General features: G+C 44.0%; 1 protein-coding gene across 2 annotated transcripts; it reads right to left on the bottom strand.

Annotated features, from left to right (window-relative positions):
• Positions 1-348: 348 nt before the first annotated feature.
• On the bottom strand, positions 349-27,531 carry REEP5 (receptor accessory protein 5). Of its 2 annotated transcripts, none has more exons than XM_075932004.1 (5): positions 27,140-27,531; positions 26,359-26,452; positions 7,793-7,931; positions 2,340-2,508; positions 349-724 (listed from the first exon to the last, which is right to left on the bottom strand). In XM_075932004.1, exons 1-5 carry the CDS (start codon positions 27,255-27,257, stop codon positions 675-677), a joined length of 570 nt encoding a protein of 189 aa, XP_075788119.1. In that variant the 5' UTR covers positions 27,258-27,531; the 3' UTR covers positions 349-674. The 2 variants fall into 2 exon arrangements, with proteins under 2 accessions (XP_075788119.1, XP_075788120.1); XM_075932005.1 differs by lacking the exon at positions 27,140-27,531 and adding an exon at positions 26,659-26,914.

Below are 27,531 nucleotides of genomic sequence, written 5' to 3'. Positions count from 1 at the left end.
ACCAGTATAAGCCTGATCATTCGCACTATTGAGCTCTTTTCTGTTTAAGAACTACCATTTAATATTCAACACACACACTTTGTACTAAATACTTCAGGTTACAAGTGGTACATGCAACAACATAGAATCTTCATGACTGACCAGATGCATAGTGCAGTTGGCTTCACCAGTGAGGAACATATATCAAGCCACTTCCCTCTGATAATTATTTCTTATGTATGCAAGCATGAAAATCCATGTAAAACACATTACTTTTGCATACAAAAATGATACATTACAGGAAGAACCAGTTAAATGTTAATGGTAAATACAGATAATGCATGCACAAATAAACTTTAAAGTGCCGAGTCTGTGGGATAGATATTTTATTTAAATTTGTGTTCATGGCAAGATGAGAGACTACTGAAAGGTCTTTCCCCTGCATGGAGATGAATAAGATAAAAGTTTTCAGTAAGCTTTAGATGATGCCCATTGCACTGCATTTAAGTGGAAGTGCTTACTTTCTATACAGACAACATCAAATAAGCACACTTACAGCACGTTCCTTTAATATATCAAAAATGTTTCCAAGGCAACATTATTAAAATTATTATACCACAGTCTCCAGTAACATGAAGCTGTATAAAGGAGATGGGGGGGGGGGGGGGGGGAATCTTTCTTCATCCTGCTAACATTTACATTCCTTTCTTCTCATCGCCCAGTAAGTTCACTGTAGCTTTCTTGGCTGGAAGAGGGAGGGGAGGAAAAGTGTTAAATTTCTATACTGTTACAAATAAGTACCCTGGGTAATCACTATATACTGCAGATGAGATATAAAAATCTACCAGGGGGGTCTAGTGCATGCTGGGAACTGGCTTTTAAGCAGGCTCCCCACACATACCGGTGCCCCTGCCTGCCACCCCATGCTGCTGCTTCTGGTACAGAGGCAGCAGAGTGAAGTGGCAGCTGGCTCCCTGGGAGCCAGTGCATGTCAGGAGCCAACAGACTTGGGCTTATGATAAGGCGAGCAAGGATGTTGCATTGGGCCCCACACCTTCAGAGCCTTGCGCTGCCCGGCACCCGCCTACCCCCGCTTGCCTGGCTGCTCGCTTGCTGCCCTGGCTGGAAGCCGCCTGGCCATGGGATGCAGCCAACCACAACATGCCACCTTGAGCCCCACAAACTCTTTGGCCAGGCCTGGGAGCCAGCTGGCTCCCAGCATGTACTGGCTCCCACCGGTCACCTTGCTCCTGGAGCCATATGTAACCATTTGGTAAACTGGTAAGGTAATGCTTATCAGTTATCCATTTAAATGGCTACATTCTTATATCCCTAGAAAGAAGTTACTGTGCTTTAAACCTAGTTTACCAAATGGGAGGTGTTTGTCTCAGGAAGGATAGGAACGACAGATAAGGAATGAGTCATTTACATTCAGGTAGGGCAACTGAAGGATTAGAGAATAACGAGGAAATCAAAGATATTTTAATACTAAATAAAGTGTTTCAAATTTTCAGAAAATTCCAAAAATTATTCAATAAATTCTAAATCTGAAGGGAGAAAGGCGCTAACACTCCAAGTTCAGCTACATCCCCATTTATCCGTATTTTACATGAGACATTGACAGAGCAGTTTTCCTGCCTGGCTTTCTTGGGAGCTAAGTAAGGACTGAACAGCCACCAGCCTTCTTCCCTCCATGCCAGCCTCTCCAAACCATTTAGCTCAAGCAATTGTACATCTAGTCACTATGGGGGTTTCACTTTTCTCCAGAGATGTAAATCACTGTTTAATTAAAGAAAATGTTGGATTGAGCATATGGGGTTTCTGGGAGAGGAAAAATGCAGGCACTTATTTCACCTCAAGGGCTGAATTCCAAGTAATAACAATTCGTCATATTAAACATCTGCCAGTTTTTCCACAGCACCACATTCTTAAGTACTTCAGGTGACCCAGAATTCATTACAATACCTGTAGTTGTAGTGATTGCCTTGTGCAATGTGCTGAATGAAGTGTTTATCCCTGTGGTGTTCTATCCTAACACCACAACTTTATGGGCATGCTAAGCAGTTGTATGGACAAGCAAAACAACTGGACCATTTCATACAAGCAATGTCCTTCAAGGGTTCTGTTGCTTAGCATGGACACACATGAAAGAAGTATTCTCTACATCTAAGTCCTCTCTCCCCGTTACTTTCGCCTTAAGTGAAGTTCACTACAAGAACCAAAGCAATACACACCCCAACAAACCCCTGCCAAATCAGCATCTTTTAAGACAAAAAAAAAATGGTTTGAAAGGTGTCAGCCCTGAAATTGTCAAGGTAAATTCCCAGTCCTTGAGGTCAAGTTTACATTCTTGGTCTCACCTTCTTTAGTAATGACATCCGCAGTTTCTGCAGCTTTATCTTTCAGATCCTTCACTACATTGTCCAGTTGAGCCTCATGCTTCAAGAAGAAAGGACGGATAATTCGGTTGTAGAGCAACTCTGCCCCATTGGAAGGGCTTGGAGCCATGCACCACACCAGAAAACCACACTGCACAGAAAAAACAAAATCAAGATTGGCATTAAGAGAGGAAGGATAAGATTCAGGAGAATCACAGAACTGGAAGGAACCTTGAGAAACAATCAAGTCCAGTCCCCTCACTCACGACAAGCCCAAGCACCATCTAGATCATGTCTATCTAACCTGCTCTTAAATAACTCTAATGATGGAGATTCCCCAACATCCCTAGGAAAGTTACTCCTGTGCTTCACTAGACTGAGAGTTTAAAAGTTTTTCTTAATGTCCAACCTAAACCTCCCTTGCTATAATTTAAGGTTATTTATTTCAGTTTGAGGCAGACACACAGTGTGGGAAATTTCAGCCTCAAGAGTTGAAATTTTGTAAAGTTATAAACCAACTCAAAGTAGGGCTTTCTAATGGGAAGTGTCAGGCAATTTTAATTGGTGGTTGGAACAACCCTATCTAGATTATAGAAACTCTGATATTAAGGGGTTAGAATTCACAAACTGGGCCAAATACAGATCTTTTTATAGCAGCACACCTGGAGGGTAGTGAGCTTTAGAAAACTCCTGAACAAGAGGGATAGATCATATTCTTTAACTGTTCACAAACAGGTTTTCGGTGTACTCAGACTTTGTCAAAAGGGTCCATCATGATCATCTAGTCTGACCTCTTGCACATCACAGGCCACAGAACCTCTATTGTTCCATAACCTCGGGCTGGGTTACTGAAGTCCTCAAATCGTGGTTTAAAGACTTCAAGTTACAGAGAATTCACCATCTATACTAACTTAAACCTGCAATTTTTACTATTTTGTTTTAATTCCCTTTGCAAGGCCCAATTCTGTTTGGCTTTTGGAAGTTTTTCATTTTATCTCTACACTTTCTGACCTTCAAGAGGTAGCCTTCCTTGATAATCCCTCTCATCTTCCATTCTTAAAAGGATAGCAAAATGTCTGTCTTAAAAAAAAAAATCACCTGTTTGAAAAGATTGCTCTGTAACTCTTCCCTATGATTTTCCCCCTTGCTTGTGAAAGCCTCCTGAACATTCAGATCCTTGAGTTCAGTTAACTTTACTTCCCTAATTAATCCCCCCCCCCCCAAGTTAGCTCTCTTAAAATCAAGGACCCTAGCTGCAGATCTATCTTTGCTTATCCTTCCACTTTTAGTTTAAAATAAATGTTCTCATGCTCCCTTAAAGCAAGGCTGTCCTCTACAACCAGTTCTTTTAGGAGATCCTCACTGCTCACCAACATCAAATCTAAAATGGCATCAATTCTTGATGGTTCATCAATTATTCAGTGAAGAAAATCTGTCATCTTACCACATCCAGGAAATTCTGGGTTCTACTATTATTAGTAGCACTTGTCCTCTAATCTGTATCTGCGAAGTTAAAGACTATTTAAAAAAAGTCACACAATCCCCAGTATTATTTATTTCTTTAAAAACACTGAAGAGGTCTCTAGCCATATCAAAACCCAAATCACACTGACACATTGCTTCAAGTTAACTGTGCGCTTATCTTGTCCTTTATAAAAGGATTGTGCCACATCTCCATTTTCTTTGCTACGCTTCAGATTTCCTTTTGAATTTTCCAACAGATCACATGGTTATAGCTGTTATTTACTGAGGTTGGTGAAGAAATGGCCATTAGGGAAAAACACCTAATTATCATTTTGGTAGTTACATGGCTCTCTTCATGATAGTGCCTAAAAGAGTTTGATCATTACAAGGCAAGGAAACCAAGTACATTTTAATCAATTTTTCAGTTATTTTGAGGGAGTAAATCTTCTGTTGTAGTCTTCATAATCAAGTTGTCATGGTGACATAATCCTTAGGAAAGTATCAAAGGGGTTATAAGACAACTTTAATCTTTTTCTTCAGGTAAAAAAAAATTATAGTAGAGTTTCAAAGCTCTCCCAATTCCCATGTTTCTAATGAACAACCTGATCTTTTGAGGCTTTGGTTTAGACTTTACTGCACAAAACCCCACACCACCTTGCACCTTACCCACACACCAAGATCCACTCTATATCTTACATCTGGAGTTTTTCAACTAGGGACATACAGATTAAAAACTAATTGTCTTATATCCACAAGGACTTTACATGGATGGTTAACTTGGTATATTTTTAAAAAAAAACCCACAACATCCCCTCCCCAAAGTTTTTTTTTACAATGAATGCACAGTCATAACATTACATAAATGAACTTCCTTGCGAGGAAAAAGCATAGCCCTTTTAGAGAGGGACAACAGTTTCCTTGTGAATCTTTAGCCAGGATCAACTGAACAGTTCAGCTGAGGGATTTGTGTAGAAACTTGTCTTTAAAATAAGGTGTTTTCTGGGAAAGAATATCAAACCTTGTATCTTTCTGCAGTCTAGGGATGTTAAGAAAAGAAGTTAATCATGTATTTGACAAAAGAATTGTTGAATACATGATTAATTAACAAGGGTTAGCACTGCAAGCACTCAGTCCTGGCTTGGACCACGTCCAGCAACTACCCTCCATTGCAGCTCTGCATGAAGAGTATTTTAGGAGCCAGCAGTCAAGGCAGCCTGGCTCAGTCCCAACTCGAGCTGGCTCCTGGGAGCTATCCTAGCTGCAGCTCTGCAATAATACTTTCCTTGCAGAACCATAGCAGGGGTAGTGTTCGGGAGCCAAGATTGAGCAGGACTGCCTGCCCACCAGCACCTATATGAGGGCTCTACAGAAAGTACATAGCAGTCAATTGCCCAGTAGAGCTTCCTCCACCCAGAAGTGTTTTTAAAAATGGCCTATTGAAATGAACACACACAAATTCAGTTTGAGAGTCTAAAAATATATGACATTTTTGTTGGCAAAGACAACCTTAAGCATATTAGGGAAGTTATAGTCTGTAGTTAAAGTGTAGCTGATTATTTACAGCCTGCTGAGTATTCAAGGTGCTACAATTCAGTGGCAAGGTACTGTAGCTCCAGATCTGCTCTTTCAGAAAGACAAGACACATATATTCCAAATCTGTATCTTCTCCTTCTCATCCCAGCGCCTCCCTCTCCCCCCCGGATTTATACTTTTTATTGCTGTCTTTGGAGTTACTTCTGCTAATCCCTTAAGTGGAGACCAATGCCTTGAGTCCCTTGACAGCACGGTATACAGTCCCCTTGTCTAGCTAAATTTTGGTTAGAGAATCAGATTTCCTGTGCTACACATGCTGTGTGCTCATCCTCACAGTAACTCTTGCCAATTTCCTCCATCTCCCGCTAACCTCAAGAAACTGTCACCGTTGCAGTTTGCTCTCAGTGTGTTAAAATGAAAATCGCTATACTAATCAGTCTAAAACAGCATTTCCCAAACTACGGGCTGCGGCCCGGTACTTGGCCACGGGAAAAAAAATACCAGGCCTCAGCATGTCTGGTGGCTACCGGCTGGGCCGGCCTTAGGCCGATTCGGGCCCCGGACCCCTGAACCCAGAAGTGCCAGTGAGTTACAGAGCTAGGGGCCCTGCTCCACCAATATGTGGAGCTGGGTCTCTCCCCCAGCTCTGCCTGGAGCGGCACCGTGCCCCCCCCCCCCCCGTGCGTCCTCCCACCCTGCCCCCAGAGCATCCCCACCGTGTACAGCTCCTCCTCACCGCCTACTGCTGCCTATGTGCGGCATTGCACGTGGGCGGGGAGGACGCCCGGGCATGACGTGATGTCACGGCCCAGAATTTTAAAACTCTTCGGAGGCACGTGATGGGGCCACGCTGGCTCCGGGTTTGGCCTCAGCGCGGCCTCCAGCCCTGCAATGTAGAAGGCAGAAGGTAGGGAAGGGGCTTGGGCGGCGGGGAGGGGGGAGGCGGTGGCGGCGGGCTTGGGCGGAGGCAAGGAGGCAGCAGCGGCGACGGCGGCGGGGGGGGGAGGGGTGGAAGGAGAAGGCACCAATGGACAGGGTGCAGTAGAGAGAGAGAAATGCCAGAGAGACAAGTGCAGACAATGAGGGAAAGGGTAGGAAGGGAGGTGTCAGTGGGAGGGGACACATGGTGATGCTGGGAGAGGAGAGGGGAAGGGCATTGGGGGCTGGAGGACGAGGTGCTAGGAGAAGGCTTGAAAGAAGGGGTGGGCATGAGGAAGGCCAGGATGGAGCAAGTCATGTGTGAGGGCACAGAGTAGCAGGAGGGGAATGGGGCAGAGAGCAGTGAGGGGGTGGGTATCAGGGAAAAAGGGAAAAGGTGGCAGGTGCAGTAAGGGAAGGGGGAGGCACCAGGAGGGTGCAGGTGCCAGGGGATTCTGGGGGTGAGGAGGAGGGGAGAGCTAGCCACCGGAAGCAGCACTGGATGGGGGAATCAGGGCAGGCTGGAGAGATTGGGGGGCCGGTGGAAGCAGGGCTGCCGGGAGGTGCGAGGTTGGGGGCAGGGTTCTGGCCGGGGAAGATGGGGGGGGGGGAGAGAGAAGCGGCTGCCGGAAGGAGGGCTGGACGCGGGCAGCGGGGCTAAGCGGGGGAGAATTGACTGCCCAGGAGGGGGCTGGGGGAAGTGGGACTGGCCAGAGGCGCAGCGGGGAGAGCAGGGGGAAGGAATGAATCAGCCTGCGGGGAGTGGAACTGACCCAGCCATATGTAGATCTTGGGACACTGCCCCCGTTGCCCCCGCCACAAAGCATCAGTCCAGCCTGGGGATTCTATTGTCGTCCGTCATCCCCCCCCCCCCCCCCCCCCCCCCCCCAAACACACACCCCTCAAGTAGTTGCAAACTGTCTGGCTGGTAGACACACTCATGCAGCCTGAGCACATTTACCAGCCAGGCAGTTTGAAACTACAAACTGATACATCTAGTAATAATACAACTTACCTAATGAGAAAATACCAGACATGTTATATGTCTGGTATTTTCTCAGTTTGTTTTTTATGTGTTTATATTTTTGGGCTGCAAAAAGCAGTACTGAAAAAAAAAGGGTTCCAACTAAAGTAAAAAGTTTGGGAAACCCTGGTCTAACCAGCTTTCTGTCTGTCTTACAGTCCATTTATCCAATCCATATTCCTTAACTTGCTGGCAAGAATATTGTGGGTGACCATATCAAAAGCTTTGCTAAAGCTGGCACTGGGGGTTTTGGGAGGACCAGAAACAACTTTTGAATATTCATCATTTGACTAATGAATATGCAAATGAACATTACCAGTCCCCCAAAAGTTCGTGAATGGATTTACTGATCCCCGTGTCAAAGTTTGGGAACCCCTGGTCTAAAAGTTAACTATGACCCAGTAATGGAGAATCTTACTGCCATTTACTTATTTAGTAGATATTACACTAATATACTGAAATTCTTATTTTAAGGTAAAGGGTTGAACTAACAAACCTTCAGCATGTAGTAGAAAGGGAACCAGGACAGAAAGATGTCAGAGAAGAATTCTGCTATGCTGAAGATGCCATACACAACCCAATAGGTCAGCCACTGTGTGTCGTCTTCTTTGTTGGGGCTTTCAATAGCCTTGATTCTGAAAAGGAAAGCATAATAGGTGAGTAGGTCAGCAATAGCACCTCATTTACAAAATACACTGATCTGTACCAAATGTGTTAGGATATAGTGGAGAGACTGATCGCTTTGATTTGCCTGTGAATATTTACATGGGAGGATGAGATGAATAATTTTTTCCACACTGAGGACTTGCCCAGATAGGAACACAAGAACAGCCACACTGTGTCAGACCAAAGGTCCATCTAGCCCAGTGTCCTGTCACTGTAAATTACTCACAGGTTCCATATAAAGCAGCACAGGGATTAGCCCCCCTCAATTGGAATGCACCTAGTTCCTCTGCATACTAAATATTACAGTCTAAACCAGGGATGTAAAATCCCTTTTAACTGCTTAACCACTTAAACCTTATGATTAACCGGTTAACTGATTAAAGGGGGCTGGAGCGCCCCTGCCACAGGTAAGGACTGCTCCCCTGTTGGGCACCCAGGATCCAGACACTGGAGCCACCTCCTGCCCATAGCGGGCCCTCCGCAGGATTGGAGCAGCCCCTTGCCCGGCAGGCAGGGAGCTGCTCCAGGCCCCACCAGTTAATGAGAACCGGAAATCATCACCCATTAAGGGTGATATTTACTGGTTAGCCTTTCATATCCCTTGTGTAAACAGTAGAACCAAAATGCAGATCTGTGCAAAGCTTACTGATGTTATTGTACTAGTTCCCTAGACCAAAGCCCAACTCTCTGGCCTAACAGTTTTAAAGTGCAATGATTACTTTAGCACTCTTCTATACAATGATTCTGCATGAGCAAAACCCAAATTTCACATAACTAGAGGCAAAATCATGAAGTTATGTTGTTGACCTTCATGTTATATCAAAACCCACCATTTACTAGTGAAATGCAATATAAAGGTTTAAACAAACTAGCTATCATTAGAAAATTAGCATGTAGATTCAAGAAAGTCTTACAACAGCCTGACTATAAAATAAACTAATGCACTCTTCAAAAAATAACTTAAAAAATAATAAGATTTATTTGGGCATAGGCTTTCATGGGTAAAAACCACTTTGTCAGATGCAAGTTTATGCCCAAATAAGTCTGTTAGTTTTTAAGGTGCCATAGGACTCCTTGCTGTTTTTTGCAGATGCAGACTAACATGGCTACCCCTCTGAAACTCACTCTTGTTATTCTGTGGCCGAGAAGAAAGTTAATCACCTTTATTTTAAATTGGATCTGAGCATCTAAGGGTTCTTCTACACAGCAACATTATTTTGGAATAATTAGTGTTATTTTGAAATAAGTTATTCCGCATCTACACAGCAGGCAGTTTTTCAAAATAATGTCGAAATACTGGCACCCTGAGAACTTTACTCCAGCTCCCGTAACCCACACTGTACAAGGAGTAAGAGAAGTAGGAGGAAGAGTGCTCTATTTTGAAATGAGTGCTGTGCAGGTGCTCCCTATTTCAAAATAAGGTATTTCGAAATAAGATACGCAATTGACGTAGCTCAATTTGCGAAGCTTATTTCAAGTTAAGCCCTGCAGTGTAGATGCACCCTAAGTGTTGTAAATATTGAATCTTATAGGCCTTGAATTTTCTAGAGAGTGCAATCTAGAGTTTCTGTAATATGTGGAAAGAAGTTCTAGATGGAGGGCAAGCAACTACTACACAGTGCTTGAGAAACTGGATATGCAGTTTGACCCAAACCATAATAACCTGGAGTTTATGTCTTTACATCAGAGGGTCAGCTACTGAGGAGAGTGTGGCGATCCAAGAATCCTATGTGTTACAGAGAACTCCTATGAAGTGTTATTATTTCAGGCAAGTTAGAGGGAAGTTCCAAAGACGGAGTTGTTATTAGATAACCCAGGTTAACAGATACACAATTTGTGAAGGTGGTTTTAAGACAGCTCCCACATGTTCTGGCTCCCACCTGCTGCCTCTGTATCAGAGGCAACAGCATAGGGGAGCAATCAGCTTACTAGGAGCTGGTATGCACCTGTAGCTGGCTTTTAAGCAGCAGCTGGTTTCTTGGGAGATGCATGTAACAGTTTGGGTAACTGATTACCTGTTTAAATGGCTACACTCTTACCCCCCTAGTACTTACCCAATTTGGTTTGTAATTTTCCATATACAATTCCTACTATTGTTTGTTATTGAGCTGAGAGTGAGAGGAGAATCAGTTGCATGAGGTTTTCTCTTAAACGTCTGTAATGCTTACTGACCCCTGTAATTCATGGCTATTGACAGTTCTGCCTTTGAATACCACCTCTGTTTTATGAAATGCTAAATGCCTTATAGTGCTTCAGATCCTGGTTCTACAAGTTTAAAAAAAAAAAATCAATAATGTGACAGGGTTTACGGGTTAGAATAAACAATGGAAAAACCCTCCCCGGTTGACTTAACTGTTTAACCAAATTATCTTGAAGCACAGTATGGCACAAAGATATCGATTTAACTTGTTCATTATCTGGACAGAATAAACATCCTCAACTTTTCTGAGATCCTACAATTGGCTATTAACAGAATATGCCTGCCATGACCCACCCAGCACAGTTGTGGTGCTCAAGCCACTATGCAGGCAAAGCAACTGGAAGAACAGGTTTGTCAAAGAGTGCTGTTAAGGATTGCATTTCCACTCCACTGCTGCACCATAATTACACTCCTTGGAGTGGAGGGGATGTGGAGCAGTGACAGATAGGAGAGGGAGGAGAAAAGAACTGCATTGATGGACGGTCTAAGGGCAAAGCCTTCCGCAAGTTTAATGCCAAAAAGGGACCTAAAATCGTGGCAAAGTTTTTGCACCACTTTAGTGTTGCAGTCTGGAAATTCTTCTATAGTTGCATTTACATTAGAAATGGACATTTGAGATTGTGGGATAAGCACACCAACTGGATATTTGTGCTAAAGCAATCAACTGTTTAATTGTTAGCAATTTTGAGGCATGCTACAGGCTCAGGAAGAAACTATTGCACACAGAAAGCTGAAGGAATAGAAGAGAACAGAACAGAAATGTGAAATCCAAGAAGTGAGGGAGACACCAAAAATGAATGAATAGCTGACAAAGCGAAATTATATTTGGATTAGCTCTAGTTTGGTCAAATAGCAAGAGTTAAACAAAGGGGCTGCCAAGTGCCATTTGAAGTGGGAGGAGTACACACGGTATGTGTGGAAGAACGAGTCTGCACATAACGGAGCCAGTCCCCAGCTCAAGGGCCAGAAAGAGTTCAGACCACGGCCTAGGCCACAAAGCTGGGGGGCCACTTTTCTCTAAACATTTGTTTTTGGGTAGCAACCATGAGGTGCTAGGTGCTTCACAAACAAACAGGATGAGGCAGTCCTTGCTCCAAGGAGCTCAGACTCTCAATAAAGCAGTTGATTTTCTTGGACGTTAGCACAGCGTTGCCAACACCGTGATTTTATATCATGAGTCTTGAGATATCCAGGTATTTCTCTTAAAGCCTGAGATCCTGGAATTATGCAATCGATCATATGAGAAATTAAGGCATTTATTTTTAAGGCAGGGAGAGGAAAGAGTAAAATTCTAGCCCTGCTGCTTTCAAATAAGAGCATGAAAAACATGAACCTTTACAAAAACTCAAACTATATGGAAAATAAAATTTTATCCAACGGGTTTTTTTAAATTATGTTTTTAAGCTAACCTCAACTAGAATGCTTGAAGATGGGAGTATTGAGAAACTCAGTCTCTCCCAAACTGTACTACAAATGTAGGAATCCTTTGAAAATGGTGTTGATGGGAGAAGAGTACTTCCCACCACACCAACCTTGCACCAAAGCTGAAAGCAAGCACTTGTTCCTAAGAACAAATGTTTTGTGTTAATGCCTGTGCTGTACATTGGCAACGATGAACATGAAATAGAGGCATATAGATAAACCCCACAATTATGAGTAATAAGTGGGATATTTGGCTTTATAAAACAAGACAACTTTTTATGGTTATGTACAATCAAAGGAGGGGTTTGTTACCCAACTTTCTGGTGTATCTACATTGTGCAGTTAACCTGAGCTCTTACTCAGATTTAACCTTAACTCTTCCCCTCTCCAGTTACTGTCCAAGCAGGGCAGCAAAATTACCTCTCCCCTAGGTCTGGAAGTGAGTTAACCCCAAAGTTAGCTTAATTTCCTCAGACTCTGCTTTAACTTGAGCTAAAACCGACCCACTTTGCAGAAAGGATGCAAGCAACAACAAAAAAATCACTCTAGTGTAAGTAATCCTCCCATAGCCTTCCTACAATTCCCTACTAAAGGACGCACAACTTTTCCCTTAATTCAAAACAGACTGGGGGGGGGGGGGGGAGGAGAGAATCTTAGGCTGTTTCTCATTACTAGGAGCCCTGGGATATGTCCCCAGATACACAGGCAAGTGCAAATACAGTAAGCAAAATAAGGCTGTGTGAATGTATCCAACAGCTCTGGACTAACCTAGATGCCCAGAACCATGTGCTAGTTACAGAGATTAACTGTGAATCCTTAGTATTTGTCTATTGATCAGCTGACAACATTCAGTTCACAGGTAGAGTTATATGCACAGCAAAAACCATAACAACCCTGTTCTGAAGCTGTCCTATTTAGATGCTATGGGACGAAGTCCACTGAGGAAGAAAAAAAAAAAAGATGGCATCTGCCATCATTTTAGAGATACCTGTCACCCTTTCTAAGGTATCGTGCAACACGCCAGCTGAGAGTAAGTACCAAATACATTTGTCTCTAATATGTATATAGTATTATTCTTTATTAATATACTGTTGTGAGGGAAATGGATGAAATGTATCATCTCCGCTGATGTCAATTTATAGCTGCAAGCTAGGGTGGTTAGAAGGGGCAAATATTTGGAGTTGTGACCTGCCATACAGGCAAACTCTAAACACCCCATCTGCCAAGACAAATCTCAAGTGTAGATCCATTTTTGGCACAAGATTTTCCACCATTTTAAAATACACTCCACTATGAGAGAGCTCACAAAAAGCTTCACATTCAAAAATCAGCAAGCACATTATAGTTATTAAAAAACCTAAAGACAAAATTCTTGGCCATTGATCAGTCTGGCAGCTGTTACTGGTATAAAATACTACCTGTGGCAGCACATTTGCAGCAACATGAATAGCTTCCTCAAAACAAAGCATATATTTTATTCAAGCAAGGGGTAAAGAGAGGCCCACTTGCACAGTCTCAGTTCACTTCAGCAGCTAATTCCATCTGTGGCAGGGAGAAAAAGTTTGTTCTGTATGTCTTCTTTCTCTGAACATCCAGACCACCCCATTCTCTCAGCTCATGCAATATACCCTTCCCTTTTCTAGGGTCTTTTGAGCTTTTGGATCTTTTTATATCTCAGGCTTTAGCCCAGGGGTGGCCAACCCATTCTGGGCAAAGAGCCAAGATAGCAATGGATCCAGTGCAAAGAGCCGGGGCAAAGTTGTTTAAAAAAAAAAGGGGGGGGGGGGGGAAGACTGCCCCTAAAGGAGCGTTTGGCAAAGCAAAAAAACCCAACACAACACCCTCTAAAAAAGGTTCTGCCCCTTTAAAAAACTGCATTTAAATGCGTTTTGAGGCTTTTTGGCCACAGCAGGCTTCCACCGCCTGTCACCATCTTTATTTTTGCAGCTTTCATGGCTGCGCCAGACGGCTCCCCTGCCCAGGTCAGCACAGGGAGCTGGGAAGAGAGGGGTGTTTTTGGGGGGGGCGGCTTTCAAGCCACGGGGGGATCACAAGACACACCCGGGGGGTGAGGGGAAGAAGAGCCACATGCGACTCCCAAGCCTCGGGTTGGCCACGGCTGCTTTAGCATTTGAAAAAATAAGCTATTCTCACCAAGTTATAGCCAACTTGTCCTAATGGTTATCTGAGGAGCTGGCAGCCTCCCCCTCCTCCTTGCAAAGCTGCCAACTACTGTTCACGTCCCTATTATCTAAATGCTTTATGTTTTCAAAATGCTGAATGGTTGCCACAATACCAATGAATTTAGGAAAAGTATCATCCCCTTTTAGAAATGGGAAATAGAGTCAAAGGAGCTTAAATGATATGCTCCATGCTCAAGTGACAGTGCTGGAATTAGAACTCAATTTATGGTTCCCAATCTCTAAACACAATCCACTATGCTGCCTCTCATTACATGAGTATTGATTCTGTTAGTGTTCTTCCTATGTAGCAAAAATGTTGTTTGATCAAAATATTAACAGCATAAATTAATAATTAAACTCTGCTTTAGCTTAACTGTTTCTGCTTTTTGACATTACCACTAAGGGTGTGTCTACACTACATGGCTCCGTCAACAGAGCCCTGTAAACTAGTTTACCCGACAGTCAATGAAGCAGGGATTTAAATAATCCCCACTTCATTAAAATAAAAATGGCCGCCACACTGACAATCAGCTGATCCTGCAGAGCGCGGCAGTCTAGACACGGATCGGTCAACAAGGGAAGCCTTGTCGAGGCATAAGGGAGCAGTTTCACGAGGCATAAGCGAGCAGTCAACAAAGGCTTCCCTTGTCGACTGATCTGCGTCTAGACTGCCGCGCTGAGCTGGATCAGCTGATTGTTGGCACAGCGCGGCGGCCATTTTTATTTTAATGAAGCGGGGATTATTTAGATTCCCGCTTCATTGACTATGTTGAGTAAACTAGTTTACATGGCTCCGTTGACAAAGCCCTGTAGTCTTGACACACCCTAAGAGTTGAAGCAGTGCAACTGCCTAAGTGACCTTATTTTTTTAGCAATTACAAAAAGCAGCAAGCATATTAAAAAATGTTTCAGATGCTTTTCTTAATCACTGAAGACATTGTCTGTTCCATTATTAAGTATATCTATATTTTAAGACACATGCACAGCTAGCAATTTTTTAAGTATACATTTTTTTTTGGTAGGTGGTTCTCTATCAATGGTTATGAGAGTGGGTACATTTAACAGGCTAATGTTCTGGAATGCATAGGAGAGCATAGAAAATATTAACAGCATTATTTAATCACTGCCAACAAACAGGTTTTCTAATATTGACTTTTGCCCCCTCTTTTAGTAGTCTGTATATTCCATTCTGTACACTTAAAGCCGGTTGGAAATAAAAGGTTTGTTTCTAAGGACATGTCTACACTGCAAAGTTTTAACAATTAATGTTAACACATAAAAGTCACAAAAAAAGTTCCCAAAGCACGTTTATGCTAGCTCCCTCTGTCAACAGAGCATAACCACATGTCTAGCTCCTTCATCAACAGACTGTACAACGCAATGTGGATATGCATCCCACAGTGCCTACCGACATCTTTCACTAGGAACAGTAGGTATGTGGAATGGAACGCAGAGCATCTTGGGAATGTGAAAAGTGTCTCATCGGGCACTTTGTTTCCTAGCCCTCCAGCGGCTTCTGGCTCCTTCACGCTATTTATTAAACTGCCAGTCTTTGCTGTGCACTCCAGTATCAGCTATGAGAAATCATGCATGCCACATTTCTCTCCTATGCTGAGTTGAATGTTGTAAGGCCATCACACACTGCAGCAGAGCTACTGTTGAAATTACAGGACAGAGGAAGAAGGGTTGTCTGCCTGCAACACTGAGTGACATGCACAGCAGCAACCTGGCATTGCATTTGTCTGTCACAGAGCATCTGTGCAGGACAGATCGTTGCTTTCGGGCTAGGGAAACCAGCACTGAATGGTGTGATTGCACTCTCATGTGAGTGTGGGATGAAGACCAGTGGCCACAATTTTAGGAAGTGCAAAGCCACCTTCCTGGAGCTGTGTGCTGAGCTGGCCCTTGAATTGTGGCACAAGGACACCCGTGGCAATTGCTGTCTGGAAATTGGCAACTCCTGATTGCTACAATTCTGTTTCAAATCAGTTTGGGAAGGGGAGGTCACATTTTGCTGCAGAGGACTGTGATTCTGGGAAATGTGGATAACCACGATTGGACCTTTGCAGAAATGGGTTTACCTAACCAAGTGGGGCAATTGATGGCACACACGTTCAATTGTAGCATCAGCCCACCTTGCCACAGAATGCATCATCAACCAGAAGGGATACTTCTCAATGGTGCTTCAGATGTTTGTGTATCACCATAGGCATTTCACAGATATAAATGCGTGATGGTCTGGAAAGAATGAAGACGCATCTTCACAAACACTGAACTGTACAGAAAGCTGCAGGCAGGGGCTTTCTTTCCAACCCACAAAATTACAGTGTGGGATGTGGAAATGCCCATAGTGATCCTGATTGACCTGGCTCACCCCTTACAGCCCTGTGTCATGCAGCCTTACAGGAGGCATCTGGATAGTATCAAGGAGCAGTTCAACAATAGTCTGAGCCTATGCTCCATGGTAGTGGATTGTGCCTTTGGTAGACTGAAAGGGAAATAGAGGTGTGTCTACGGCAGGCTGGACCTGATGGAGGATCATATCCCCATGATTATAGCCCCATGTTGTTTCCATAATCTGCATGAAAATAAGGGTGAAATGTTTGTTAATGTGTGGAGCACTGAGGCATAGCACTTGAGCGCTCAATTTGAGCGGCCAGACTCTAGGGCTATCAGAGGAACTCACAGGGCTGCCATTAACATCAAGGAAGCTTTGAGGAACCACTCTGCCAATGAGGAGTTCTTAAATGTTTCTTTTGGGATGGATTCTCAGCTGCATCCTACTCTTCATTCAGAGTAACACATTCCTATGAAAGAAAGAGATGTAACAGCCTTCACTATGGCCTGAGCAATTGGTTTCAGTTGTGAATCAGAAAATAAAATCAGTGTTCCATTAATAATGTTTACCTTTATCAATCACTGCAAATGACAGTCATACACCAAGGATGACTGTTTACTGGTAAAGGAGAATTTAGGTTAGGGTAAAGTCTCACAATTGGCAGAGTCACAATTCTGATAGGGAATCAAGTGCGGTGGAAATTGTGCATTCCCAGACTGTGAAGAGTGAGAGAATGTAGAGGGTGGGTTGCTGGACAAAGAATTTTATATTTGTTGCAAGGGAGGTTGATGCCACTTCTGGTCACTCTGCATTTTGGTTAAACACTTCAGCATCTCTGTTTGCTCCTCCATAACTTTGATCATCTGGTCAGTGGCATCTCCTTTCTGTTTCCCATCTCTCCTCCCTTTCTGGAATGGATCAAAACCTCCCTCACAATTTCCTACCTATTCTGCCTCTGTCTCCTCCTCAGTTGACACAGTCTGTCAGTGGGAGAAGTTTTTCTGAGTTCTCAAGGCCTCCTCTGCAACACAGAATGTAATGAAAGAGGGACTGGAAAATTCCTGCTTCAGGTTGAAACATTTCACTCAAAAGCACCTTTCAACATACGCTGCCACTTTCCAGTGACCCACGAGAGACACACATCTTTGCAGGCACTGTAAACACGGTGGCTGTATCTACACTGGCATCCCTTTCCGGAAAAGGGATGCTAATGAGACACTTTGGAATTGCAAATCCGCGGGGTATTTAAATATCCCCTGCGGCACTTGCATTTACATGGCTGCCGCTTTTTTCCGGCTCGGGGTTTTTGCCGGAGAAAAGCGCCAGTCTAGACGCGATTCTCCGGAAAATAAGCCCTTTTCCGGAGGATCCCTAGTAGGAATAAGGGATCCTCCGGAAAAGGGTTTATTTTCCGGAGAATCGCGTCTAGACTGGCACTTTTCTCTGGCAAAAATCCCGAGCTGGAAAAAAGCGGCAGCCATGTAAATGCAAGTGCCGCGGGGGATATTTAAATCCCCCGCGGATTTGCAATTCCGAAGTGTCTCATTAGCATCCCTTTTCCGGAAAGGGATGCCAATGTAGACACAGCCGGTGAGTTTTAGGAAAGGTAAAGGAGGAAATTAAGGGTGTATACTGGCACATAAGAAAATACACCCCTGTCTTGTGCAGCAGATATGCATGGAAATAATTGTAATGATGCCCCACTTGTCCACAGGCTGGCATCACTCTGATATCTCACTCCCGAGGGCAAGCAGAGAAACTTGGGCTCTGTTTCTGGATGCTAACAGTAGTTGCTTTGCTCTTTACATGCCGCTTTGGTTCCTTCAGTACTGACTGAAGAACGATATGGGAGAATATCATAGCAGGGGGTAAGGAGAGACAGGACACAGCAGCACTGCCACAGAATCTGTGAGAGAAAATAAATACCTCAGCCAAAAGTTTCTAGAGCATCTCTCTTTAGGATTCAATTGACATCTTGGTGCATCAACAGCCTGATTGGACATAATGTCTAACTATGCCAGCTCACAGAAACACAGCTACCGCCCTTCGTTTGTGACCTCTCACGTACTGCAATCCCTAAGGTAGAGCCTCTTACTCTGCCTCTCTTCCCTTGTTCCTGCTCCACCTCAAGCTGTTGCTGAGACTCACCATGCACTTGAAAACAGTTCTTGGCTTCCTGCCACATCAGGCGACATTGCTGTGAGCCCCATCTCTTCATCTATAATTTCTTCTTCCAGGTTAAGTCCTCTTTCTGATGAATCCATGCCTCCAAAGAATCCACAGGGCTCTAAGTGGTGGAAGTGGGGTTTCCACCAAAGATTGCATCCAGCTTTTTATAAAAACGGCATGTCTTGAGTGCAGCACCAGAACGACATTGTTTATAGTATGACTGCCTCAGCTACTTTATCTTTTCTCTGCACTTTGGTGTGTCCTGATCACCCACAAGAATTGAGAAACGTGGCCATCGGTATTCTGTTTCCTATGGGTCACTTTCAGCTCGGATTGCAAAGACTTCTCTCCTTATACACTGCTGCGATCCAAAAGCTCCGTGGTAGTGGTCCAAGCACAAGAGCATTTGGAATGACAGCCAGCCATTATCAGCTTGGAAGAAGCCATTAGAGCACTCAGTGCCAAGCCAACCAGCAGAAAATGGAATTTGAAGTTCCTGGGGTTTGCATGAAGGAGGAGCAAACTGCTATTTACCTGGCAGCAGATCTCAAAGTGCTGTCCAGAGTGGCTACTTGGGCATTGTGAGAAAAATCCTGGAGTTAAATAAAGGCAAAAAAAGCTTCCTTTTGTAGTACACAGTGCAAGATTATCAACAGGAGAGGGGACAGAAAAAGAGTCCCTCACATAAGTGGAAGTTTGTCGCCAAAACTGGGTGTTTTTCATTATTTTTGTTGTGTTGCAGTGTGAACGCTATTGATTTTGTGTCACAAAAAGGGTTTTTTTTAATGACAAAACTTGCCAGTGTAGACATGCCCTTAGTTATGCCACAAAAACCAGCAGGATTTGGGTCCTTGATCATAACACATAAAAGGAATAAAGTTTACACAAAATAATCTTCCTCAGGTAGCAAAAACATAAAATAAAACAGGTTGCTGATGGCACCATAGCTTACATAAACATACACATATAGGGATGTCACTAACTTAAAATTAAAAAAAAAATCAGACTCCTTGAAAATTGTTACTTGCTATTATTACAAAACTATACTACTTTTCCATTACAGTGATTTTAGATTAACTGGAAAAAAACAGATTCTCCTTCTTCTATCCCTTAGTTTACTTTGTGACATTCATGTAAAAGGAGAAATGAGATATAGAGTGAAAATGAAAGGCCAACACAAACAAGAAAGAGAAAACTTAACAGAAAAATACAATTAATTGTAAAACCATACAAATTGGTAGGGGGATTGTGTAATGATGCACAGCTACTTTCAAACTTGCATTTTGAAACTGACTAATTTTAGGCAGTCAATGTGTGCGTGTGTCTGCTGTTTGCTTTTAAGAAAGAGGAAGAACTGTGGTTGTCACAGGAAGCAACCCAACATTAAGATCAACTATCTCAGAAGTTAGAGATGGAATATACTTAATCGTTAACTTCTCAATTTGCTTGCTGTAGACTGGGTTGGAGATGAGAACCTCACATGGTCTCTGGTCCAAATGGCTAGCAATACACATGGCCAACATGCTCATCCCATGAACGAACAGCCGAGGAAGAAAGCATGGTTTTGAAACAGTTTGCGTAAATACCTTGTTAAATGTAATTTTAAATGAGAAAACTAGACAACCCATGAAAATTAAACTCAGACCCACTTTGGCCTAGAAAAAAAACTAACGGGGAAAAGTTTGTTTTTCCTCTTCACCTTCTAAGATCTGAACCATTTTTCCGATGTAGATAACTGCTTTGATAACAGTCACATGAAGACCATGTGACAATATGCTGAATTTAGTTCACTTTATTCTCTCATCTCACATGTGAGCCACAGCTTTCAGTCTTACTTAAAAAATGTAGTTAGTGTCACAAGAGATGTTTTTAGTGAACAGCAGGATTTTTCTATCCAACCCCTGTAAGGTAGATTTCGCTAGTATTATTATACTATTCAGCATACTCAAATTAATATGTGCATTGCTCTCAAGAAGGTCCAATTAGTTATGCAGTAAAATTAATCAACATTAAATTAGCAAGAAGCAGTTTATCCTTACAGAAATTTCTTATGATCAGAAAGACCCTGTAGCATGAAATTGTAAGTACCTATTCAACATGAAACAAAGTCTAACTTATAGACGTACATGTTAAAGTGTGTTTTTAACATACAATGATGTAGGTTGTTCCACAGAATATCTTTTTAGCGTCCAAGAAATAAGACTCTGGTAACAGATAAGTATACTGCAATATATACATTCATGGACAGTTAATTTTTAAAACATTAAGCTTTGGCATGTAGCCCCCTGATCAGGGATGTTTGTATATTCAACACAGTTTACTGAAAACACAAGATAGTGGACAGGTTAGCCATAAGATACTTTTCAAAGCATCGACATCATCCAAGGGACCACCTTAGCCAGGGCTAAGCAAAATATGGCCCAGGGGCCAGATCCGGCCTGCTACTACACTGGATCCAGCCACCCTGCCAGAAGCCTAGGCACATGCAGCTGCCGCAGTTTAAAAACACAATCCCTGTGGCTCTCTGTACAAAGTCTCCCCCTCCCTGCAGAGCATCTCCCCATCCCCAGCACAATCCTCAACTCCTATTGGCCAGAAACAACCGGCCAAGAAGAAGTGACTTCAGCCAATCTCTCAGATGGCTGGAAACAGCCAGCCAATTGAAGCTGAGAGATTGGCCTGAGAGACTGGGGCTGCACAGTCTCTTCCCTCACCTGAAGCGGAGAGCCACATGGAGGGAGCAGGCTAGGGCTGCAGCAGGCAGGGAGCCCTGCTTGCCTTGGAGGTGCTGCAGCCTGCTGGCAAGGAGACACTTAGGTAAACTCGTCCCAGCCAGTGTCTGCCTCTGGTACCCCAACCCTTCCTGCACTCCAACTCTCTCCCCCAGATCACCATCCAAACTCTCTGTACCCCCTACACCAAGTGATAGCTCCCTCACAGATCCTGTACCCCCTCCTTCATGCCTTCCCCAGGCCAGAATCCTTTCCTGTATCCATACTCCCTCCTTGACCCTACACCACAATCCCCTGACTCAGGTCACAACCCCCTCCTCAACCCAATCTCCTGTACCTCAGTCCCTTACCCTGTGCACCCCACCTCCAACCTAGATCCTAAACCCACAGAAAAGTGTGGCCCTTGACCACTTACCAAAATCTTGGAGTGGCCTCCCACCAAAAATTATTGCCCATCCCTGATCTTAGCCCAATGAATTGGGAATTTTTGTACTCCCCTCTCCCCACAAATAAATAGCTGTATTCACTTTACCTAGAAGAAAGCAAAAGAGGGTAAGTTACATTCAGAAGGGAAGGAAATAAACAATAAACCCCCAAGCCACTGAACACATCTGATTTGCCACTATTTGCCTCTGAAAGAATGTGAAAAGAGGTCTTTCTTCTGAGTCACTGAACAAAGCTCAGCATCAGTTTTCGGATATCAGCCTGCAGTAATTCTCCATGCACTCATATCTGAATACTTACATACCAAAAGATGCATTCAAAAAAACTTACATTCTATAGTGATGAATGCTGTTAAAAAGTGTCCATAAAAACAAATGCTGCTCACATGCATAAAATGATTTGATTCTGACATATACAATGTGACAACTAATCTTAGAAAACGTGCCAGTCACAACTCCCATGTGGATATTTGTTATGAATTGAGTTCCAAGAGAAAAAAAATCTACTTTTTCACCAAGAGATCTTAGAGAATGAATATCAAGCATATATTTGTGTTACAAAAATGCTGAATAATTACAGTGACCTTACTGTGCTAAGTGCTGCACAAACCGAACAAAAAAAGAAGGTACCTGTCCCAAAGAGCTTACAATCTAAAATGCCTTTTAGCTACATTATATTTCTCTTAAGCTACATCTGTACTGCGCATTCTTGCAGAAGAAGATATGCAAATGAGGCGCAGCAATGAATATCATATAATCATAGAATATTAGGACTGAAAGGGACCTCAAGAGGTCATCGAGCCCAGTCTCTTGCCCTCATGGCAGGACCAAATACTGTCTAGACCATCCCTGATAGACATTTATCTAACCTACTCTTAAATATCTCCAGAGATGGAGATTCTACAACCTCCCTGGGCAACTTATTCCAGTGTTTGACTACCCTGACAGTTAGGAACTTTTTCTTAATGTCCAACCTAAACCTCCCTTGCTGCAGTTTAAGCCCATTGATTCTTGTTCTATCCTCAGAGGCCAAGATAAACAAGTTTTCTCCCTCCTCCTTATGACACCCTTTTAGATACCTGAAAATGCTATTATGTCCCCCTCAATCTTCTCTTTTCTAAACTAAACAAACCCAATTTTTTCAGCCTTCCTTCATAGGTCATGTTGTCTAGACCTTTAATCATTCTTGTGGCTCTTCTCTGGGCACTCTCCAATTTCTCCATATGTTTCTTGAAATGCGGTGCCCAGAACTGGACATAATACTCCAACTGAGGCCTAACTAGTGCAGAGTAGAGCAGAAGAATGACTTTTTGTGCCTTGCTCACAACACACCTGTTAATGCATCCCAGAATTACGTTTGCTTTTTTTGCAACAGCGTCACACTGCTGACTCATATTCAGTTTGTGGTCCACTATAACCCCCAGATCCCTTTCTGCTGTACTCCTTTCTAGACAGTCGCTTCCCATATCGCTGCGCCTAATTTGCGTACCTAATGAGCCACCATTTTGCACAATGGGCTTTTGCACAAGAAGGAGCAGTCTACCCCTCTTGCACAGGAGCCGTTCTTCCTGAAATAAGCGGCAGAATGGCTCCTGCACAAGAGAGGATTTTTGCGCAAGGAGCAGTGTAGACAGCTCCTTCTTGCGCAAAAGCCCCTTGCACAAAAATGGTGGCTCATTAGGTCTGCAAAGAGGAAAGGTGATATTCATCGCCGTGCCTCATTTGCACATCTTCTTGCACAAGAATGCGCAGTGTAGACGTAGCCTTAATGTATTGGTGTACTTCAGTTGTAAAGTACAGTAAGCTTCCGATAATCCGGCACTGTTAGGACCCAGGGGGTGCCGGATTATCAGATATGCCAGACTATCGGAAGGGGGGGCTATGAGGGGTCTGGGATGGGGTAGGGGGATGCCACCCCAGACCCTCATAGCCCCCCCTTCTGATAGTCCGGCTCTGCCTCAGGCGTCCCCAATTCAGCCGCTGCTGGTCATTTTCAGCAGCGGCTGAATCGGGGACGCCTGAGGCAGAGCAGCTGGGGTGATGTCCAGTTGGTCCAGTAGCGCCACCCCTCGGCGCTGCAAGACCAACAATCCGGCAGCACCCCAGCTGCTCTTGGGGACGCCTGGGACAGAGCAGCTTGGTGCTGCCGGGTTGGTCCCACAGCACCGAGGAGCAGCACTACGGGACCAACCTGGCAGCACCCCAGCTGCTCTGCCCCAGGTGTCCCCAAGTCAGACGCTGCTGAAACTGATCAGCGGCTGACTCCAGGCTGACTCAGTTTCAGTAGCGGCTGAATCAGGGAAGCAGGGCGAAGAGCAGCTCCAGTTGTCCAGCTGCCCAGAGCACTTCCGGGTTCCTGCTGGTGCTGGACCATCAGGAGTGCTGGAGCATTGGATGCCGGACAATGGAGTTTTACTGTAGTTGTTCTGCTTTAGGCGTGCAGGGCTTAGGCTAAAGGGATATTTAATTGTGTTGCAGATGTTTGGGCTTGGGTTGGAGCCAGGGCTCTAGGAACCCCGTAAGTTGGGAGAATCCAAATGTTTACACCACAATTACAGGGTTCCTTAGCCTAACATGCCTGAGTCAGCTGGAATAGGCCAGCTGTGGGTATCTAACTGCAGTGCAGATATACCCTCAGGTTTAGAGAGACCCAGAGCATGGGGTTGCATCCTTGACTGTCTTGCCTTAATAGGACCTATCATCTATGAACTTACCTAATAATTTTGTAATTCAGTTAGGCTTTTTCATAAGAATAATGGCCATACATTGTTTCAAGAATGTAGCATTAAACCACTAATAGTGTGAAACTGAGCTAACTTTCAAGATGTCAGAATAGTCAAGAGAAAAAACAAACATTGCAATATAATTTGCATTTTCTCTTGCAAACCAGTGAGGTGCAGGCCATATGCTGGCCATGGACAGCACACTTACAAATGCTGTTCACTATATTTAAAAACACAAGCACTATTGCGTGAAAGGCAAACAGCAGATTTTTGAAAGCACATAAATACTGTTAGAAAAACTGCCATTTTATGAACAGATTTGGAAGTTTTTGCATACATTTCCAAGAACTTTCACAATATTTGTATTCTGTCCCTAACAGGAAATAGGTTTTATTTTTTCTATTTTTAAAGCTAATATATTGCTTGTAAAAGGTAACAGATTGAACTTGCTCTGCAGCAAAGGCAGTCAGACTGCCTCCCCATATTGTCTTGTGGATTTTTCAAAATATTTTAACCCCCCCTCCCTCTCTCCCTCTCATTTACTTCCAGTTGCTATTCCTACTTCTTTTTTCTAGCATCTTCCACAGCAAAGTCATTTTAAAGCAAGGAAGCCTCCTTAAACGGGGATCTATTCTCAGATCGTTTATACATTGCTATTTTATCATGGCCTAGGTTATATGGTTATACTAGATCACTGCCCTAATGAATATCTCGAAGTGTATCCTAAACTAAAATATCCGTATCAGACTTAATTCCTATTGTTACAATATTGGATATTTTTCTCATCACTAGAAACAAATGCAACATATGATTCAACCTTTCATAAAGGCATCAGACTTCCAAAACCAAAAGCTGGAACATAATAAGAACAGGATTTTAAGCATTAAGGTTTCCTAACATCTTAATACTTTGCCATCTAGTACATGCAAAAAAAAAAAAAATCTTCAGGAATGGAGGGGGCGGAGGGTAGAGAATGACAAATTTTCATATTTCCATTTTAATCATGTAAACTCAATTGAGTTAACCCATTACCATAAACTAAAAATATTCAGAGGAACGATACAATTCAAGAGTATGCCAATCAGAGGCACTATGAAGAGCTTAATCCTAATAGTGTAATTTCACAATGGTCATTTACAAAAATATTTTAAAATACCCACTAAAATTGGAAAAAATGTACCTCCTTCCTTCTGTGGAATTGAGGGATAACTAGTAAGACAGATTGTTCTTATAACGGAACAGCTCACACAAGAGAAGCACCAAAAAGAGGGATAGACATTTAGAAATTTGGCCACCTTTTCTAGCATGTTCAAGAGGAAATCCTCCTAGCCAGCAAGCTAGAATTTTTAAGCCACACTCTTTGACTATTATACTGATCCTGAACAAGTAATGTATAAGGTAGTATGTTAATGTTTTATCATAACTTTTCAATAATACAAAAAAGATAAAATAAAATCAGCTAACATTCACGACAGAAAAGACAAGAAGTCATGGAATTATATTTAAAGCCACAGGCACTAGCCTCCCTGTCCAACTGATATTTGATCCCATGTATGTTTCCGGAATTCCAACCCTTTATTAGCTTTCTGGGCAGAGCCTAAACTGTGCAGTAGTCACCAGTCTTACTCCGCATTGTTCATTTGTTTTGCAACAACATCTGCCCACTTTGGTTCCAAAGTGGTGAGTCTTTAACTTAATTAAAACTTAAGAATCATAATTTATACCAGCTATAATGAATCTATACCAAGGGCTAGCTTTAACACAGTTCTACAAATATAAGCATCTAATGACTAACTTTTCACCTTGTAGGGAGGAACTCTATTCTCATAGGCAAAAATCCATAAACACTTTTTTTGTTTGTTTGTTTGTTTTTAAAAGAGCCCCACAGGCAATGTTTTGGCAAGCTGTGAACATAAGGCCCTTGGGAAGCTTCACCATCTGCACATTTCACTAGCACACATTCATCCAACAGACTGTCTCAAACTCAATTAGGAGAAAACAATGACCATCTCCAAACCACCATAAGCTTGAAATGCTACAAACACTGAATTGCATGCGAATTATCCCACAGAAGGAATAACAAGAATGGAACACATCTCACTCCAGAAAGGTGCTCCAGGCCTCCCCTTTCAGATGGTTTGTGCGGGGAGAGCACTGTGCCGGTAGGGTGCGTTTGAAGCACTTACGAGATGTAGGCAGGATAACCGAATCCAATCAGGTTGCACAGTAGCGATGCTCCATAGCCGATCACAAGGTACACGGCCAGCACGCCAATGATAGCTACCCAGGGAGAAAGCAGAGAGCGCATTAGAAAGGGGAAAGAGACCAGCTATAGATAGATGGGGCGTGTCCTTGACGGTTGTGGTGGAAAGGAAACCAAACTAACGAGTCAGCTCCTCGCTCCCCGAAGCCCCAATCGCCTATTACCAGCCCTCCTCCCTTCCCCCCCCCCCAAAAAAAAGCCAGCCGGTGGGGCCGCTCCCCACCTGTGACACTGAAGGGGTACATCAGGGCAGGAAGCAAACCCGACACGTCAGCCTCGCTGGCTAGTCAATTTCCACCTCCCGAGAGTAACTCGCTCGCTCTCCTCTTTCCTCCCCTGCACACGCCCGGGATCAGATGCCATGCACGAGGGAAGGGGGGGAAGGGTCTCTCTCTCGGCGATCTGCGGGGAGGGGCAGGGCAATGCACAGTGCGGCTCAGGAGCGTCCCTGCAGCAGAAATGGCCACAAGACGAAGGCCGGGGAGCAGTAACGGGGGGAAGAGGAGGAGTTGGGCTGGTGTAACTGGAGAGCACAACATTGCTGTCGCTCCTCAGCTGCCAGAGACACCCAATCCCGGACATACCGCCGCCTCCCCCAAACCCCGTTACATAACCCAGAGCACGGCACCGATCCCAGCTCCCGCCCTAGGGCCGGGCTTCCCCCACGGACCCGCAGCGGCGGCAAGCCCGCGGCAAGCACTCACCGATGGCGATGTAGGATCTGCTCACCCCCGTCTTGCTCTCGATCTTCTCCAGCAGGCTGGTCATGCAGTTCTTCTCGTGGAGGAACTTCTCAAACCGCTGCCTCATGGAGGCCGTCATGGCGATACCGCTCGGCTGCCTGTGGCTGGAGAGCGCGCCGCGCCCGGATCCTGCAGCCCAGCCTTGGCACTACGCGGCAGGGGCTGCAGTGGCTCTGCTGGCTGCAACACCCTGGCCGCCGAGAGGAGGAGGCGGCAGCATCATGGGATATGTGAGCGGAGCGTCAGCCCGGCCTCGCTGCCCTCCCCCTCCAGATCACTGCAAACACCACGCCCAGCCCCGGCGGCAGCTGCTGCAGCGGGCTGGGTGCTGCAGGCTCTGGCGAGCTGCCGGC

The sequence above is a fragment of the Pelodiscus sinensis genome, chromosome 6, assembly GCF_049634645.1.
Source record: "Pelodiscus sinensis isolate JC-2024 chromosome 6, ASM4963464v1, whole genome shotgun sequence".
Taxonomy (NCBI): Eukaryota; Metazoa; Chordata; order Testudines; family Trionychidae; genus Pelodiscus; species Pelodiscus sinensis.
The sequence above is the reverse complement of the archived record's forward strand: the minus strand, read 5'-3'. Positions and strand labels throughout refer to the sequence as shown.